The 19,695-nt window shown below is 34.2% G+C and overlaps 1 protein-coding gene across 1 annotated transcript in view; it reads left to right on the top strand.

Annotated features, from left to right (window-relative positions):
* Nucleotides 1-19,695, top strand: part of TMEM132D (transmembrane protein 132D) — a 932,744-nt gene that overhangs the window by 407,225 nt on the left and 505,824 nt on the right. The window contains exon 3 of the mRNA XM_051972611.1: nt 15,330-15,461. Coding sequence (XP_051828571.1) covers nt 15,330-15,461 — 132 coding nt within the window. The remainder of the gene's footprint in view (nt 1-15,329; nt 15,462-19,695) is intronic.

Consider the following 19,695-nt stretch of genomic DNA (forward strand, 5'->3'; position numbering starts at 1 on the left):
GATTTCTGTTGGTTTTGTTATTGATATGGTTGATTATGGTAATAGTTTTCCTGATTTTGAACAAGCCCTGCATTCCTGGTATAAATCCCATTTGGTCATATTGTATTATCCTGCTGATAAATTGCTATAATTGCTTTGCTAATATTTTTTGCATCAATATTCACTAGGGAGATTGGTCTATAATTTTCTTTGTCTGTTTTGGTTTTATGGTTTAGATATCACTACTATATTTGTATTATAGAAGGAATTTGGCAGTATTTCTTCTTTACTTATTTTTGGAAATAGTTTACATAGTATTGGAATTAATTGTTCTTTAAATGTTTGGTAAAATTCACTTGTCAATCCATTTGGCCCTGGAGATTTTTCCTTAGGAGTTCATTAATGGCTAATTCAATTTCTTTTTTCTAAAATGGTGCTATTTGAGTATTTTATTTCCTCTTCTGTTAACCTGGGCAATTTAAATTTGTGTAAATATTCATCCATTTCAGTTAGATTGTCTGACTTTGCTGCCATTGAGTTGGGCAAAATAGCTCTTAATTATTGCTTTAATTTCTTTTTTCATTGATGGTAAGTTTACCTTTTTCACTTTTGATGCTGGTGATTTGTTTTTTTTCTTTCCCTTTTCTGATCAAATTAAGCAAAAGTTTATCTATTTTGTTAGTTTTTTCATAAAACCAAGTCTTAGTTTCATTTATTAGTTCAATAATTTTCTTAGTTTCTATTTTATTAATCTCTCCTTTGAGTATCAAAATTTCTAATTTGGTATTTAATTGGGGTTTTTTAATTTGTTTTTTTCCCTAGCTTTTTTACTTACATGCCTAATTTGTTGATCTCCTCATTCTCAATTTTATTTATTTAGCTATTTAGAGATATAAAATTCCCCCTATGAACTGCTTTGGCTGTATCTCATATGTTTTGGTATGTTGTCTCATTATTGTCATTTTCTTGCATGAAATTATGGATTGTTTCTGTAGTTTGTTGTTTGACCCATTCATTCTTTAGAATTAGATTATTTAATTTCCAATTGGTTTTTAGTCTATCTTTCCTCGGCCCTATACTTAATATAATTTTTATTTCATTGTGGTCTGAAAAGGAAGCATTTATTATTTCTGCCTTTTTGCATTTGATTGTGAGGCTTTTGTGCCCTAATACATGGTCAGTTTTTGTGAGGTGCCATTTACTGCAGAGAAAAATGTGTATTCCTCTTGTTGCACAAGAAAAATTGGATTCAGAAAGGTAAAAATAACCTGGGAAGAAAAACCAAAATGCAAGTAGTCCACATTCATTTCCCAGTGTTCTTTCTCTGGATGTAGCTGGTTCTGTTCATCATAGATCAATTGGAACTGAATTGGATCTTCCACTTCCATCAGAATTTATCCTCATATAGTATTATTGTTAAAGTATATAATGATCTCTTGCTCATTTCACTTAGCATCAGTTCATGTAAGTCTCTCCAAGCCTCTCTGTATTCATCCTGCTGGTCGTTTCTTACAGAACAATAATATTCCATAATATTAACATGCCACAATTTACCTAGCCATTCTCCAACTGATGGGCTAATATGATCTATTTTTAGTTTTGCTTTGCCTAAGATCAAAATTGCTACCCCTGCTTGTTTTACTTCACCTGAAGTATGATAATTTCTGTTCCAGCCTTTTCCTTTACTCTGTATGTGTCTGTGACAAATGTGTTTCTTGTAAACAACATATTTTAGGATTCTGGTTTTTTTTAAATCCACTCTGCTATTTGCTTCCATTTTATGGAAGATTTCATCCCATTCACATTCATGGTTATGATTACCAGCTCTGTATTTCCCTCCCTCCCATTTTCTCCCCTGTATATATTTTTGTTCTCTCTTTCCACCCTGTCCTTAGTCCTATGTTTTTTTTTTACCCTCCCCTCCTCTCTTAGTAATATTTTTAACCCACTCTACTTACTACCTTATCTCCTATCAATCCTTCCTCCCTTCTCTTACCTTTTTCCTTAGTGTTTCTGCCTTCTTTTCTATCCTGTCTTTCCCTTTTATTTTCCTATTTCTCTCCCTACTTCTTTATATGATTAGATAAATTTTTATACTCAACTGAACGATTAAATAAATCCTTCTTAAAGCCAAAACTAAAGATCAAGTTTCAGACAATATTCATCCCCCTTCCTTTTTCCCCTCCATTGTAATAGGTCTTTTGCATCTCTTCATATGAACTAATTTTTCCATTATACCTCTTCTTTCCTCTTTTTCTAGTACAGATCATTTCCCACCTCTTAATGTCTTTTTCTTTGGTGTCATGTCATCAGGGTCCATTCACAACCATACCCTTAGTCCATGTCTTCCCCAGTGACAGATAAGGTTCTCAAGAATTACAGATATTGTTTTCATATAGAGGGATATAAACAGTTTAATATTTAAATATAAGTATATTTATATTTTATAAAATAAAATGTAAAACACAGGTCAGTGACTGTGGCAAGTGTTTTATATCACTTTTATTTACCAATATATTATCCCATGTTCAGTAAGTGGCTAAGGCCAGAATTTAACTCAGGAGAAAGAATCATCCATAGTCCAGGCATGGCACTCCATTCATTGTATTGCCTAGTTATCCTCTAAGAAGTCATAGCATAGACATAAAACTTTCACTACAACCTTAGTTTCAAGGACATTGTGATAGTTGCTTTCTGTATTATTCTTCTGGTAATATTTTCTCTGCTCTGTATAAGTTCATCAAAGTCTACCCATGTTTTTCTGAATATCTTATGCTCATAATTTCTTACTACACAACACCTTTCCATTAATGCAAAGACTTCAGTTTGTTTGGTCAATTCCCAATTGATGGCACTATACATGTTTATATTCCTCTGACTTCATTCTTTTCATATAATTTTTTTAAAAATCTATTTTATATGTATGTGAATTTTCCTATGAGAGTGCCTCCTCGAAGGCAAGGGCTATTTTATTTTATCTTCATATCTCCAGTATCCAGCACAAAGCCTGAGTTTAGATATTTAACAAATGCCTGTTGATCCATTAATTAACTTATTACATTCTACTTTGTATGCTCAATTGTTCAGACAAAAAAGAATTATTATGTACCTATCATGTGCCAAGTACTGAGGATACAAAGGCAATTGAAATTGCCTCTGCCTTCAAGGTGCTTACAGACAGTCAGGGAAGATTCTCAATAGAGAAAGAGATAAATGAGAGAGATCACAAAGAGATGGATGAAAGATATATGAAAAATATAGTAATGAAGAGATGATATAAAGTGATAGAAAATAAAGAAAAAATAAAGAATACAATAGATATAGATAGCTTATCTCTTTGTGAGAGAGGACATGAGATAATATATTGGGAAATGAAGGCGATATAAAAACAAAAGGCATTAATATAATTTTAGGTGAAAAAAGCATACTGGATTTGAGAGAGTTGTGTGTATATATGCATACTCTCAAGTATATAAAAATATATACATAACTATAAGATAATTGGAGAGTAGTATCACCAATTAGAGTGGATAAAACTATATTTTTCATATATTTTATAATATATAATGCATTACTTTTATATTATATATTATATAATTTTATTTATTTATTTATATTTATTTATGTATTTATAATATATATTATAATATATAATACATTACTTTTTAGTCTATGACTGTAAAAAAAGACTTAGGAGATCAAAGAGGTTTTTTTTTTTTAATTTTCTAATGCTTCCTGTTTCCATCTTATTTTCCTTATTAGGCAATAAAATACATTGTAGTGTCTAAAAGAAAGGGAATATTATTTTACCATAAGAAATCATAGATTGGAAAGATCTAAGGAGTGCCAAGCACTGTATTAGGTTGTGGGAATATAAGTACAAAGAATGGTTTGGTCCTAACTCTTGATGAGCTGACATCCTAACTATCTAAGTCTTATTTAATCTGATGCATCATTTTAGAGTAGAGTTTACCTATGGTCTTGCAGATTACACTATTGGAACACAAACTCTAGCAGTCCTTTCTAAATGGGCAAGAGCTTCAAGTGCAATACAGTAACAGACTATATATTTGCCTTTGAAGAATCAGCATTATTACATTTAGAAAGGCTCTTTACTATATTGGCCATAATACATTTTCAGTTTCAGTGACATCTAATGACTGTTTTCTACAATGCAGATGAGTTACAATCTATATAAATAGGAGAAGGACCCATATCTCCTTCCACAAATGCTTGAAGTACTGAATTATGATAATTCACATTTTTACAATACTTTAAGGTATATGACAAGTTTTCCTTGCAACAATTCAATAAAGTATATTGTACAAGTAGAATTTAACCTGCATCTTATGGATGAGGGAATTAACTTGGAGAGGTATAATGTCAATAACAATAATAATAACATTTCTACAGTGCTTCAAGGTTTGCAAAGCTATACACACACTCACACACACACACACATACACACAAATGTATGTGTTTGTTTCTCACAACAAACTGTGAGGCAAGTGGTATTATTATTTTCATTTTGCAGATGAGGAAATTAAGGCTGAGAAAAAATAAATTAGCTCATAATCTAGTCTCTTCCTATCTTTCCAATCTTTTTATGCCTAATTCCTCACTACATATTCTTTGATCCAGTGACACTGATTGCTCCATGAACAAGACACTCCATCTCTTGACTTCAGGCATTTTCTCTGTCTGTCTCCCATCCCTATCTCCTTAACTCTACTTACTAACCTCCTTGGCTTCCTTTAAGTTCCAACTAAAACCCCATCTTTTCAGGAAGTCTTTCCCAGTTTTTCTGTTCTAATGCCTTCCCTCATTTAATTATTTCCTATTTATCCTGTATATAGTTTATATATTTGTAGATTGTCTCCTTAGTTTTATTGTAAGCTCCTTAGGGAAACAATTCTTTTTAGCTCTTTTTTGTATCCCCAGCACTTAGCATAGTACCTTGAAAATAGTAGGAGCTTAACTTGCTTAGAAAAATAGTATGTGCTTAATAATTGTTTATTAATTAATTGACTTACCTGGGTTTACAACATTAGTTAAGCATTGGAGACAGATGTGGAACCCAGATCCTCTACCTCCAAGTTCAACACTCTTTCCACTGCAGAGTTCAGCAATTTTATATTGCTCAGGATCAGGCAGTGAATTTTAATCCTGCTGTCTTATGTAAGGTTATTTCTTCTGTTATCTTGTGTAACAGAGCTGCCCAATTCAAGGCTTTATGTAGCCTCATCTTACCTTTTGCCTGGAAACAGAACACAGTCTAGGTGCCCTAAAGTAAATCAGAACTTATGCAGAAAATATTTAGCCAGGAAATCACTTTTTTGTTTCTTTCCCAGAAATCCATCAAACATCTGTGTGTGCTGGTGGAGAAAGCCCAGAGGCCATATTTAATGAGCTGAAGTCCTGCTGACTCATCTAGGGCCCCATGGAAGAAAGAGAGCTCTATCAGCACAACCTGGTAGGGACTGGAGCATGAGACCCTCATGGCTCCTTTGGTTGTACTTTGTAGTCTTCATTGATTCAGCTCTTTTCTCCATTTGGAACCTCTGAACTGGGCTGGCTATTAGTCTCTTATCATCTGAAACCATTGCTTCTAGGGCATATTAGTCCAGTGTCTGTTTCCCAATCCAATGCTAAGGCAGATTAGCTAAGAAGAGCCTAGATCTGAGCCTTTCTTGCTTAGTTCCACTTCCATTTTTATTCCTTCTGCCTTTTATGGGGGCGTTAAATCCTGCAGTTTTATCAGGGTGTAGAATACCTAATGTGAAAACTCTTCCCAATTCTACAAAAGGGCAACTCATCAATAACTTAAAGTCTTTGAAAGTCACCAAGGACACTGAGAAGTTATGTGGCTTGTCAATGGTCACATAGCTTGTATATATTATAGAAAGGACGAGACCACTTAGACTTTCTGAATGCAAGGCTCACCTTATATCCTTTATTCCACATTACCTCTTACTGAAGGAAAACAGTTTTTTATTTTTATTTTATTATTATCACTTAGTAATCAGCCCCAACTTCTAATAGAATTCCATATGCATTTATTAAGCCTCTGCTATGTACTAAGATCCCTTGTAAAAGAATCATAGTTAAGTCAATGTTTCTTTTTTGAAATAACAGTTGGCCATATTTAACATTTTATGTCTTTTTCACTACCTGTAGTAGATCACTTCTTTAGGTAGGAGACATGCTTTACACATTGTTCTCTTCATTACCATTCTGAAAATGTTGTGTTGTTTTGTTTCCTATTTGTTTTCTATATGCTGATCACTGTGCAAAATCTACTGGTTCTGCTTACTTTTCTTATGTGTCAGTTCATATAAGTCTGTCCAAGTTTTTCTGAATTCATAAATTCATCCATTTCTTTTTATATAGTTTTATTTTATTACGGTTGTTATTGTTAATTCACTTCAATCTTGTCTGACTCTTTGTGAACTTATTTGGAGGGTTTCTCAGCAAAGTGACTTGCCTGTCACATGGCTAGTAAATAGCTGAAACCAGATTGGAACTCATGAATATGAATCTTCCTAGTTCCAAGTCCAGTGCTATGTATCTGCCCAATATATCACAATTTCTAGGGGATGAATACATATTTCTTATGTAGTTCTTTGAAAATACAAAAATTAGCACCCGTGTACATGTATGGTATTGTTACTAGCTCTCAAAAATGTACTCATGACACATCTTCAAAAATATCATGAAACAAATTGATGAATGGCAAAGGAGTAGTTCTTTTTGTGTAGCCTGAACTAGAGATGGCCAATGAATAGAAACCAAATTTTTCAAAAAGGTTTTCATTGTGTTGCTTGGGCTTCCCATGAAAGTTCATGGAGGACATGCATAGGAAGAGGGAAATGAATGGATTGATTTGCCATTTTCCCAGTTGGAATACTCATGCCTGTAAGATAACAGACCAAGCAAAATTACATTATATTTTTCATTCAAACGAATTCCCAAAACTGATGCAATCTAAACAATATCCCTCCTCATCTCCTTACCTATCTTCCCTAGATCCCTTCAAGGCTCATTGCAAATCCTGCCTTTGACAAGAAATGGTCCCTCCTCTACTCAACACTATTGTTAGTATCTTTTCTCTGAGATTAAGATCTATTTACATTATTTATCTTTCTCTGTGTTATCTCCCGAGTGCCTGACACATTATCAATATTTAATAAATATTTATTGATAGACCAAGTGATATAAGGTTTGTTTTTTGTTTTTTGTTTTTTTTTGGTAAAAAAAAATATGTATATAATGTATAAGAAAGGTAAGGCAGTAAGTGGGAGGGTATTTGTTGAAATTAATCTAGAAAAGTGTGAAGTTAGGTCATAGATCTAGAACTAAAAAGAAACTTAGAGGTCATCATTTTATATATGGGGAAACTGAAGTTTTAGATATATAAAATGACTTATCCGATGCCATATATAGGTAATAAAAAGAATGAGGGGTTTAAGTCTAGGTGCTCTGAGCTCAATTTGTTTGTGGTTGTCCAGTGGGGAAAAACAGGGACACAAGAGAAGTAGGGAAAGAGAGACAGAAACACACAGAGAGAGACAGAGATAGAAAAGAGATATAGAAAAAAGACTATGAAGGAGAAAAAGAAGGAGGAGAAGAAGAAAGGACAGAAGAAGAAAGGAAAAAAGGAGGAGGAGGAGGAGGAGGAGGAGGAGGAGGAGGAGGACAGGGAGAGGGACAGTGATATGGATAAGGAGAGGGAGAGGGAGAAGGTGGGAAAGAAGGAGAAGAAGTTGAAAGGAAGAAGGAGAGAGGGAGAGGGAGAAAGGGACACACAAGGAGACAGAAAGCGATAGAAAGAAAGGATAGAGACAGAGGCAAAAGAGTAATGTGTTTGACACAGGAACATTATGAGAGTATTATATTAGCTAGTTAACATAGCTAATATAATAATTAGACAGTTTCCTACTTTAAGCCTTAGAGAATGCTGTCTAAAGTCAAATTGTGTATTCAAATTCAAATAGAAATTCAATGAATCTAAAAACACAATCCATTTGTAATGTGGTTGCTAATAGCTAGGAGTTATTAACAGGTACCTGCTATTACCTGTTTTAAACCTTTTTCCTTAGTGATCACTTAAGCCATCCCCTTTAAATTCAATATATACTAATGTTGTAAGGTCAAAAAGATAGATAGATAGAGCATAGATTAAAAGGCAAATCAATTATAGTTTTATTGCAATAGTCCAGGTAAACAGTAATGAGGGCCAGAAACAGAAAAAAAAAAAACTGGAATGGAAAACAGGATAGATGCAAGAGATATTTCTGGGGAGAGAGTGTCATTCAAATTAGCAGGCAGAGGTCCTGAGTTCAAATTCAAATTCTGTTTCTTTTCACTTTCATCACATTTAATAACAATGACAATAATGATGAAGATGGTGAAAAGCTATACTTATATATTGATTTATTATATAAATACAAAATATTAAGAGTGAAAGAGGAAAGATAATTTGCTCTTGAGAGATCCCTTCTATCTCTAAATTCATGATTTTGTGATTTTAGGTAGGATGGTCAAAACTTGAGACATGGTTGCATATAGGGTCTGAAAGAAACAGCAAAGTCAAGGAAGATGCCAATGTTGCAAACCTGGCCAATGAGAACCATAGTGGTGCCATCAATTGAAATGGTGAAGATTGGTGGTTGGATGGATTTAGGTGAAAATATAATCCTGGTTTGATGTTTTGTACCTGAGATGTAGTAGTTAGACTACAGATACCCGCAGTTCCACCATATACTAAGATTCCAGGAATAGAGGGTCCATTTGAGAAGTGGAGAATTTGTCTCCTTGATCCTGTGAGCCACAAGGGTGGCAAGAAGGAATGATGGAGTACTTTGTGGTTCAGATTTCAAAATGTAGTTTCTTGGATGTTCACCCTACTTTTATTATAAGGTAGAACACCTTCTTTCTAGAGCAAAGCTTCTAAAACTATCAGTGGTGATCCCATATGGGATCAAATAACCAAATGTGGGGGTAGCTCAAAATTTGGAAATAGTAAAAAGTACCAAATATTCCACCAAGATTTAATTTGTATAAAAATAAATAAGCATACCCATTTTATTAGTATGCAAATTTGCTTTCATCTTTAATAAGTGGTAACATTATATATATTTATTATCAATATAGGGTGATATAACATATATAGTGAAATAACATATGTAATATCATAATATACTGATAATAAATACATGTTACCATTTATTACAGATATATATAATATATAACATATATTGATGTATATGTATCATCATTAAATGTTTTGTTTATAAATCTATTTTACACATCTATATAGCTAGGGTCACGAAAAAAGGGGTTGCAAATAGAAAAACTTTAAGAAGCCCTGCTCTAGAGCATCTGTGGCAAGTATATGCTGATTCATCACTTTAAAATGGAATAAGACCTCTGAATGCTCAGGTTTCGTATTTACCCATCCATAGCATGTACATATTCTCTGGAGAAAATTATGGGGAGTTCTTTTGCACTAAGAAAGAGGCATTATTAAAATATAAGCTTAGAGTAAAGTTATCTTCTCTGGATTCAAGTGCTGTGTTTATCTCTGAGTAATGAAGCTGTCAGTATAACCTACATTTATTGCACCACAAGTAGGTTATAAAACTTCCATTAACAAATTTAAGTAACTCACTTGTCATAAACAAAAAAAAAAAAGAAAGAAAAAGAAAAAGAAAAAAAGAAAAGAAAGGAAATTAACATTTGGTTCAGCAAAGGTAAATTGTGTGTGCTTTTATCACCAGCCTTAACCATTCACAGATTTTGTCACCTAGAGTTCAGAGGTCAGGAATACAGGTTTATAGCTGGAAAGAACATTGGAAGACTTGATCGAGTTACCTCAGTTTACAAGTAATGAAACTGAGAAAGAAAGATGAAGTGATTTGTTAAAATATACCTATCCTACAGCAAAGGTCTACATTCCTGATTTCCATCACGAGTGGTCCCAGACCTAGTAGGGTAGATAACTATTTCTCTCCTTTGGTTTCTAGGGGATAATTTTAACATTTTCAATTTCTAATGGCATTGCTCACAATAATCATATACAGAGTCATTAAGAAGATAAGCCAAAAATTTTGAACTCAAGTTCAATGTCCTGTGATTCCAAATCTTTTCATATTAGCAAGTTAGCATGTTGAAAATGCATTGATTGATAAAACTGATTCCAATAATAAACTATTACAACCCAATCCAATTTAAAAAGACATTACATAATTCAATTCAATTACACATGCATATCTGAAGAGTTGGCGATTTGCAAGGTACTTAACTGTATTAAATACTTGAGACAGAAAGGGAAAAATGAAGAACCTTGTATTCTAGAATAAAGAGGATATGGATAAATTAACAAACATAACACTTCTCTCAAAAGACTATCACATGGATAGTCCTAGACACCAGAGAGTGGTTAACTATTTTTCTTCTTAATTTCCAGGGGTAAGCCTAAGGCATTTTCAATTTTTAATGTTAAGGCTCACAAGTCTCTCTCCAAGGTGCTTTCATGATATCCATTAATTAGTTGATATTGATTTGCTTCTATGAAAGGATATGTGATAAGGCAGTATAACAAAGACAGAAGTTACTTTATTTTTAAATTCTACAAAGTTCACTTTTCCCTTGGTACAGATTAATCTTTGGAGAGAAAAATTCCATATTTAAAAGGTGTGAGTAATTCACATAGGGACTCTTGGGATAGCTAGGTGGCACAGAAGATAGAGTGTTGAGATGGGAATAAGGAAGATCCAAATCCAAATTTGCCCTCAAACACATACTATCTGTGTGACCGTAGGCAATTCTGTCTCAGGTTCCTCAATTGCAAAATGGGGTAATAATAGCATCTGCCTCACAGAATTGGGAGATTATATTGAGATAATATTTGTAAAGCATTTAATTAAATTATTGATAGTAGATACTTAAGAAATGTTTGTTACCTTCCACCTTCTCATGATCCTTTAAAACTTTTAAGGATCATTCCATTTCTGGATAGTCATCTACTTCAAAATTGTCCATCAAGAGAAATGCTCCAGGAGGAGATTGCTTTTTATTTTTATTTATGTATTTATTTATTTATTACAATGAAGATTGTAGGTCATTAATATTAGAAGGAGAATAATAGCAGAAGTAGCATTCCTCCGGACACAATGTAGATGCACATGGAACCTCTTCTTCCCTTTCCCCCCGCTAAACTTTTTTGGTAGAGAATAAAAAACCCCTCAATCATCTTATACAAATATGACATTGTGGCTTTCATATCCAACCCCCCAAAACCCAATAGAACCTTACTCCCACTCTAACACATTAAGTTCCCATTTTCTCACTTATTTCTCATAATTTTTTCTTTTTCCCTACCTCAGCAGTATGGAGATGGGGATATCCTTGGTCTTGCCATCTTCAACAATGTTCTATTTCCATATTTTGAAATTCCCTAATTTGATCACAATATGTTGTCAGTTCATTTCCCCTTCTGCCCTGAAATCTTGCACTGTCTTCATCTTCACCATGACCTTGAATCCCTGACTTTTTATTTTTTTTCCTAGAATGTAATTTTTTAACTGGCTACGTTAATTTTTCTTCTAGATTGACACCAGATCTACAGTGGCCTCTTCTTTTGAATATCTTGATCTTATCCCATCAACGACCTTGTCCTGCCAAACCTGAGCCTTGAAATATTCTCACAACTGATTTTCTTCATTCCTTCTTAGATGATGCTGAACAAAGCTGGAGAAAACCATGCTGAATGAACCCACAACAAATTGAGTATACATAATTTCAAATGGACCCTCACCTCAGCAAGGCAACCCTTTTGTTCCTCCCTAATTGATTCACCATCCCACTCACTGTAGCAGTTATTTCAATCCTTTTTACTCTTCTCCAAACCTCTTATGAATCCTTCTCTCTGTTCCCTTTCAGATAATAACTTTGCCTAATAATTAACTGGAAAAAAATGAAAACATTCCCTCAGAGCTCCCTCTTTCCTTTTCCTCCTTATTTTATTACCTAGGTGCCCTTTGCCACTATCTTCTGCAATTCTATGTCATATGAAGTAGTGATCATTCTGGTCAAGCAAATCCTTCTTCATGCTTAAGTGATTCTTCTTCAATAGATTTCTCCTTCTCTTATTCCCACACTCTTCTTTACCCTCACATTCTCATTTACCTTGTCTACTGGCTGCTCCTTTACTGCCTTCAAACATGCTTCTGTGTCTCTTATTCTTAAAAAACAAAAACAAAAACAAAAAAACCTTTATTTGTCTATCCACTTTTGCTAGGCATTGTCCCATATCCTCCTTTTGTGGCTAATTTCTTTAAGAAGGCTGAAATTCCTTGAAAAAGCCATCTATAATTGATGTTTCCACTTCTTTTCTTCTCATTTTTCTCTTAATCTCCAATAATCTAATAATTCATAATTTAACAACTCATCATTTCATCTTGTTTCATCCTTCAAATTGTAAACTCTTCCAGTGCAAGGACTGCCTTTTGCTTTTCTTTATACCCCTAGCACTTAGCACATTGCCTGGAATACAGTAGATGCTTATTAACTGAATATCATGGTAAGAAGTTAAAAAAAATCAAATAAAATACCATATGTTTTACCAGTAGATTCCAGTTTCGTTGAGCTGGTTTATTCCTTTAATACAAAAAACTCTGAATAGATTGTAATAGACAGACACAGCTTCAGCTGTAAGCAGAGCTTTTTTTTACCCAATATTATCAAATGTTTTAATGTACTCCTTCTTTGAGTTTTATTCTAGTTTCTAATTGATATATTAAGAAAATTTCCCTCTCTTCTCTCTTCTTTCCTTCTTTCCCTCCCTTTCTCCCTTTTCCCTCCCAATCTCTCTGTATCTCCCTCCCTCCCCTTCACTCTCCCTTCTTTTTCTCTCCCTTCCCCCCTCTTTCTCCACCTCTCTCTTATTTCTCTCAGAAGTAAAACTCTGAGTAATTAAAAAAAAAAAAACAAAAACAAAAACAATGATGTTCCTTGGGAACAGATAATGAACTCTACTCCTCTCAGCTCTGTATATGCTTGCACAATAAGGGCAGAATGTCATGGACATTGTCAGATGTGGTCATTGTGTTGATTAGTTTATCTACCTATTTTTGGTTATAAATAGAATTTATTTGGGGTTGGTTTTGATGGGGAGGGAGGAATTATATCCTTAATATAAAAAAAGTTATCTATAAAATTATTTTTAAAAAACTTTTTTCTTGAGGTGGCAGAAGGCCTTGTAACTGGTATGATCATTTGAGGTTTTTTTTTAAATGTTCTACACATTCCCCTTGATAGTGTAATTAAAGACTTGTCAAAATGATGGATAGATACCTTCTAGCTATAATGTTCTATGATTCTATCTAAGGGACTCTAACTGTAATCAAACTATTATCATCTGAAAAGCTCAAGTATAGAGATAGAACACTGGATTTGGAGACAAGAAACTGGGGTTCTAAGTTTTACTGAAATTTGTTTTACTAGTAAATTTATTTATTTTTAATACAAATTGCTTTACAAATCATGTCAGGAGAGAAAAATAAGAGCAAAAGGGGAAAACCATGGGAGAAATAAAAAAAAAAAAAACAGAAAAGAGAAGTGAATATAGCATGTGTCGATTTACATTCACCATCCTTAGCTCTTTTTTCTGACAATCTATTGAGATTGTTTTGGATTACTGAACCACTGAGAAGAATTGAGTCTTTCATAGTTGTTCATCCTATATTCTTGCTGTTATTGTGTCCAATGTATTCCTGGTTCTGTTTGTTTCACTCAGCATCAGTTCATGTAAATATTTTCAGGTCTTTCTAAAATCAGCTTGTTCATCAGTTTTTACAGAACAATTCTATCCATTACTTTCATATAACTACAACTTGTTCAGCCATTCCCTAATTGATGATCATCTACTTATTTTCCAGTTCTTTGCTACCACAAAAAGAGCTACTACAAACATTTTTACACATGTGGGTCTTTTCCCCTACTTTAATGATTTCCTTGGGCTACAGACCTAGTAATGGCACTGCTGGGTCAAAGGCATTTTGGACATAGTTCCAGATTGCTCTCCAGAATGGTTGGATCATTTCACAATTCCACCAACAATGTATTAGAGCCCCAGTTTTTCCACATCCCCTCCAGCATTTATCTTTATCTTTTCCTGTCATCTTAGCCAATCTGAGAGGTGTATAGTAGTATCTCAGAGTTGTTTTAATTTGCATTTCTCTAATCAATAGTGATTTAGAGCATTTTTCATATAACTGTAGATGGCTTTAATTTTCTCATCTGAAAATTGTTCATATCCTTTGACCATTTATAAATTGGAGAATGATATGTATTCTTTTAAATTTGACAGAGTTCTTAACATATATTTAGAAATGAATTCTTTATCAGAAACACAAGTTGTAAAGTTTTCCACGCTTTGTACTTTCCTTTTAATCTTGTTTCTGTTTGTTTTATTTGTGCAAAACCTTCTTAATTTAAGGTAATCAAAGTTGTCCATTTTGCCTTTCATAATGTCCTCTAGTTCTTCTTTGGTCATAAATCCCTGCCTTCTTCAAAGACCTGATAGTTAAATTATCCCTTGTTATCCTAATTTGTTTATGGTATCATCCTTTATGCCCAAATCATGTATTCATTTTGACACTATTTTGGTATGAGATATGAGATGTAGGTCTGTACTGAGTTTCTAAAATATGATCTCCTTTTACTAGTATTTATAAGTTGTAAGATCTATGGTAATTCATATTACTCTTCAAGGCCCAAGTTTCACTCCCATCAGTTAGAAACAATAACATTTCTGCATCTGTTCTTGAGGCAACTGGTAGCACAATAATGGAAAAAACCCTGGGGCCTAGAGACAGGAGGATTTAGATTCAAATCTAGCCTCAGACTCTTACTAGCTCTCTGATCTTGGCCAAGACACTTAGCCTAAGTTTGCTCATCTGTAAAATAGGAATAATAATAGCATCTACATTCCAGAGTTGCTGTGAGTATCAAATGACATAATATTTGTCAAGTTCTTTTCAACTTAAAACATGAAATGCTAGTTATATTTTGCCCCTCCCCTTTTATAAATAAGAAAATTGAGCCTCAGAGAGTAAGTACTTGGTCCAAGTCCACACCACTAGTCAAGTCTTAGCAGCATGATTTAAACCAAGTCTTTTTGACTCCATGTCAAATTTCTTTACACTTTATGAAACTTTAATATTTGGCTTGTATGTACCTGTTTGTGTCCTGCATCCATAGTCAGTGAGGTTTAATATCATTGCAGCATAAGAAGTCTCCAACAGGTCTGTCTCATCTCATAAATATACCTATTTCCTCCCCAACAGGGCAAAGGTAAAGAAAGGTGTGAATATTATTGGTGTTCGAGCCAGCAACCCACACATATGGGATGTTAAAGAGAGTGTGGATTATACAGGGAAATATGTATGTCAGAGAAAATCTACTACTTCTGAGAACAGGTAAGACCCGATTGAAATTGTGCACATTTAAATCCACTGATATTTCCTTTGTCTCCTTTCTCTCCCTTTTCTTTGCTGGATCCTATCCAAATTCCATTTTTTATCAAAGTATACTTTCCTCCTCTGGTGATAATTCAAAAGCATAGAGACAAAATGGATAATCTCCTACATTTAGCAAGGGTGAGCTATTATTCACAGTAGACTTTAAAAAAAAATGGAGGATAACTCTTGGGCCAGAGCTCCATTCCATGTGTAATCCTAAGGACTCTTTCATGTTCAATGGGCTTTATGTTGTCCTAAGGAGCCGTTTTATTTGATACAATTGCTATTTCAGTCCATTTCATTTATAGCAGACTAAAAGGTATCTGAGCATCTCTCCTACAGGTAATCAAACAGAGTAAAACAAAAACTAAAACAAAAGTCAAACATATGTGGTTATAGCTACTATTTTAAAAAATCAGACTTGCAATTTCAGAATTCTGGGTAAGGATAATTTCATTGACCAGTGGAGATTAAGTTATTTAATAAATTATATTCAGAGAGGATTTGTCTGGGACACTGAGAAATGAAGTGCATACCTACTCTTTATGCATCAAAGATATGACTTGAACTGAGAACTTCTTGATTCCTAGGTCAAGTCTTTCTTCAGTGGCAAAATGCCTTTTACAAGGCTTGTTTCTTGTATTACTGTGATAAAATAAATAGAATTCTGGACTTGGATTCAGGAAGACTCTAGCAGAATCCTACCTCTGCAGGCTGATTTCAGAAAAGCCTGAAAAAACTTACATGGACTGATGCTAAGTAAAGTGAACAGAATAAGAGAACATTGTCTACAGTAACAAGCTTATGTGATGATCAACTGGGACGGACTTGGATCTTTTCAACAATGAATTCAACAAAGCATTTCCAGAGATTATGATGAAAAGTGCTATCTGCATCCAGAGAGAGAATTATGAAGACTGAATGTGGATCAAAGCATAATATTTTCACCTTTATTGTTGTTTGTTTTGCTTATTTTTCCCCTTTGTTATGATTTTTCCCTTTTAATTTGATTTTTCTTGCAGCATGATGAATTTTGAAATATTTGAGAAGAATTGTACATGTCTAACTTCTATCAGATTAATCGCTATTTTGGGAAGGGGGAAGGGGGAAGAGAAAAGGGAAGGAGAAAAATATGGAACACAGGTGAATGTTGAAAGCTATCTTTGCATGTATTTGAAAAAAATAAATACTATTAAAATTTTTTTAAAAGAAAAAAAATTCTAGCTCTGCCATTTACTTCCAATGTCATCAAAAACAATCCACTTAATTTCTTCAGAGCCTCAGTTTCCTCATTTGTAAAAGGTGGGTTTGGATTAGATGGCTTATAATATGTCTTCCAGCACTATGATGCTACTTTTATTACCCTGGATGATTCAATTAATCTTTAATGTGCATGGAGAAAATTCCTTAAGGTCATAATTGCAATCAACAAACATTTATTACCTTCTATGTGCTCTATGTGTGTAGCAAGTGTACAAATAAATCGATGCCAGATTTATGGTTTGAGGAAGGAGAAAACACTTACATTTATGAGTTGGAAAGAGGGACCACAGAGATCTACAACACTTAACAGCTGTGTGACCATGGACAAGTTAGGTAATCCTGTTTGCCTCAATTTTCTCATCTGTAAAATGAGTTGGAGCAGGAAATGACTGACTACTCCAGTATTTTTGTCAAGAAAATCTCAAAAGGAGTCAGGAAGTGTCAGACATAACTGGAAAATAACTGAAAAACAATATGTCAGTCACTGTGTTAAGCTGGCTAGTCTCTTGGACAGTCCTATGTCCAAAATCATTTTACAGAGGAGAAACTGAGACGCAGAGAGGTTATATGACTAGCCAAAGACACATAGGTAGCAAATGACAGAACCTGGCCTTGAACCTAGGTCCTCAAAATCCAAATTTAATTCTTTTCACACCAATATAATTCTCCATCACCTGAATCATGGATGAGCTGTTATGTGCATGGGGAGGTCCGGTTCTCATACTGGAAATCCCCAATGCTACTGAAATTGGAGTGTGAAATGTGTGTTTGTGTGCCAAGATTTGTTGACAATACACTACTTATCACCTACCATAGGGAATAGAGAGGGGATTTTGATTCACTCTCTATAGAAATAAAAGCTCTACCATATCTCTATTACCTATGAAGCTACTTGATAAATGGTGTTGTCAAGGTACCTAATAAATATCTAGCCTAACTATGATTGAACCCATGAACCTCACTGCCTCCCAGATGCCTAGTTGGGCTCCTCAGGCAACATGCAGACGCTGCCGGAGTCAAAGTCTCCAAGATGGAGTCAATGTGACGAGATTGTAGAAATAGCTTTCTGCATCTTGTAGGGTAAGATTTCTCTAGACAACACAGACAATATAATTCTCTTCCTGAATTCTAATAGACTTTAAGCTGGAATATATCTGACTCCATCCTTCAGGAGGCACTGAAGAATAAAATAAATCATAGAGAAAGGAGGGAGGAATGATTGTAAGTGGGGTTGGGGTGCTTTGTTTAACCTCGTCTTGTGATTATAACACAGGCTGTCAATGATATGTTTCTTTGCAAATGGTGGGTTTAAGTATGGAACTTTCAATCAAAAATCAACCTATGAACATTTATGCTTTATGAGGTGAGGGAGCAAGGAAGGTTATTACAGACTGGGAGGATCAAACACTTCCTGAAAGAGTTGGACATTTTCCAATGTTGTTTGGAATGAAGGATCAAATTCCTAATTTGTCCAGATAGTTTATTTTAGTGATTTCTGGTTGTTTCTATTTCCTTCTAAAATCATTTAAAAGTTGAATAGCAAAGGGATGGTCCCCAAAGGGAAGTAATCTACAGTTCCATGAAAAAAAGAGCTAACTTTGGAATGTAAGGAAATGAGATCATATCTTCTGTTATATCCTGCCTGTGTGAGATTTTGGGCAAGCCCCATGATAATGCCTCAGATGGTTGGATTAGATGGTTTTAAAGGCTCTTTTCACTGATATAAAAATATTTGGGTTTAAATCTTGCTTTTGATGCTTACTAACCCTGTGACCCAGAGCAAGTCATATAATCTCATTGGATCTCAGTTTCCTCCATCTAAAAAAAAAAAAACAGTAGAAGGAAGTTAAATCTGATGGCCTCTAAGATTGCTTGCAGTTCTAATGCCAAAACCCTCTGAGTATAATATGCTATAGTTTCTACTATCAAACTGTGGACTCTCCCCACCCCTAACCCTCACCCCAGCCTTAATCTTGTTTTCAGAATACATTTAATTTCCTTATTACCTGAGTGTGATCACTTGTGTAAGTAATGGCTATAGCCTCTAGCCATTAAATTGTATAGTTTATTGACTCAATTTAATTCAACACACATAAAGAGCCTTTCATATGCCTGGTCCCATACTAACTGCTAGGGGTCCAAAGAAATAAATAAAATAGTTCCTACCCTCAAGAGGCTTACATTCCACTCAAGAGAATGTAGCATGTGTACAAATAAATCAATGCCAAATTTATGGTTTGAGGAAGGAGAAAACATTTATAGTTATGAAGTGGACAGAGATCTAGAACAGATTTACTTGAATTGTACCCTCTTTTCTGAATGAACTCTTTCAAACCTTGAGAGTATAGAAAAGTTAAGAGCTGTTGAAGCAGCATCCAGTGATGTCTTCCTGTCAAATGGAAGACAGCACCCACTTTCAGACTAAGGAATAGTTCCAAGGAAAATCTGCACAGAGCATTTAGAGGAGAGAAAGGTTATCTAATCCAGGGCTTCTTAAATTTTTTTCATTTACAACTACTTTTTGCCCAAGAAATGTTTATACAACCCCAAGTATATAGGTATATAAAATAGGTATACAAATAAAATACTTACTGATAATACATCATAATTTTGTGACCTCCCACATTCAGTTATAAGACCTGCTTGTGGGCCATGACCTACAATTTAAAAAGTTTTGATCTAAACAAACAGCTTTGTTTTCAAAAAGAATCTCAGGGACATAGAAATGAGACTATGATTTGCCAAATTGATTCACATTGTATGTAGTGGAGATGGGACTCAAGCTGAGAATCGAATCCTGACTCTGAATCGAAGGTTTGTTCTACTAATCAATAAATCAATTAATGTGCATTTTTAAAATCATTTTCCATATTTTAGACATTCCCAAAGGACACAAAGACAAAGGCAAAGCAGGTCTTGCATTCACGGA

The sequence above is a fragment of the Antechinus flavipes genome, chromosome 1 (assembly GCF_016432865.1).
Source record: "Antechinus flavipes isolate AdamAnt ecotype Samford, QLD, Australia chromosome 1, AdamAnt_v2, whole genome shotgun sequence".
NCBI lineage: Eukaryota > Metazoa > Chordata > Mammalia > Dasyuromorphia > Dasyuridae > Antechinus > Antechinus flavipes.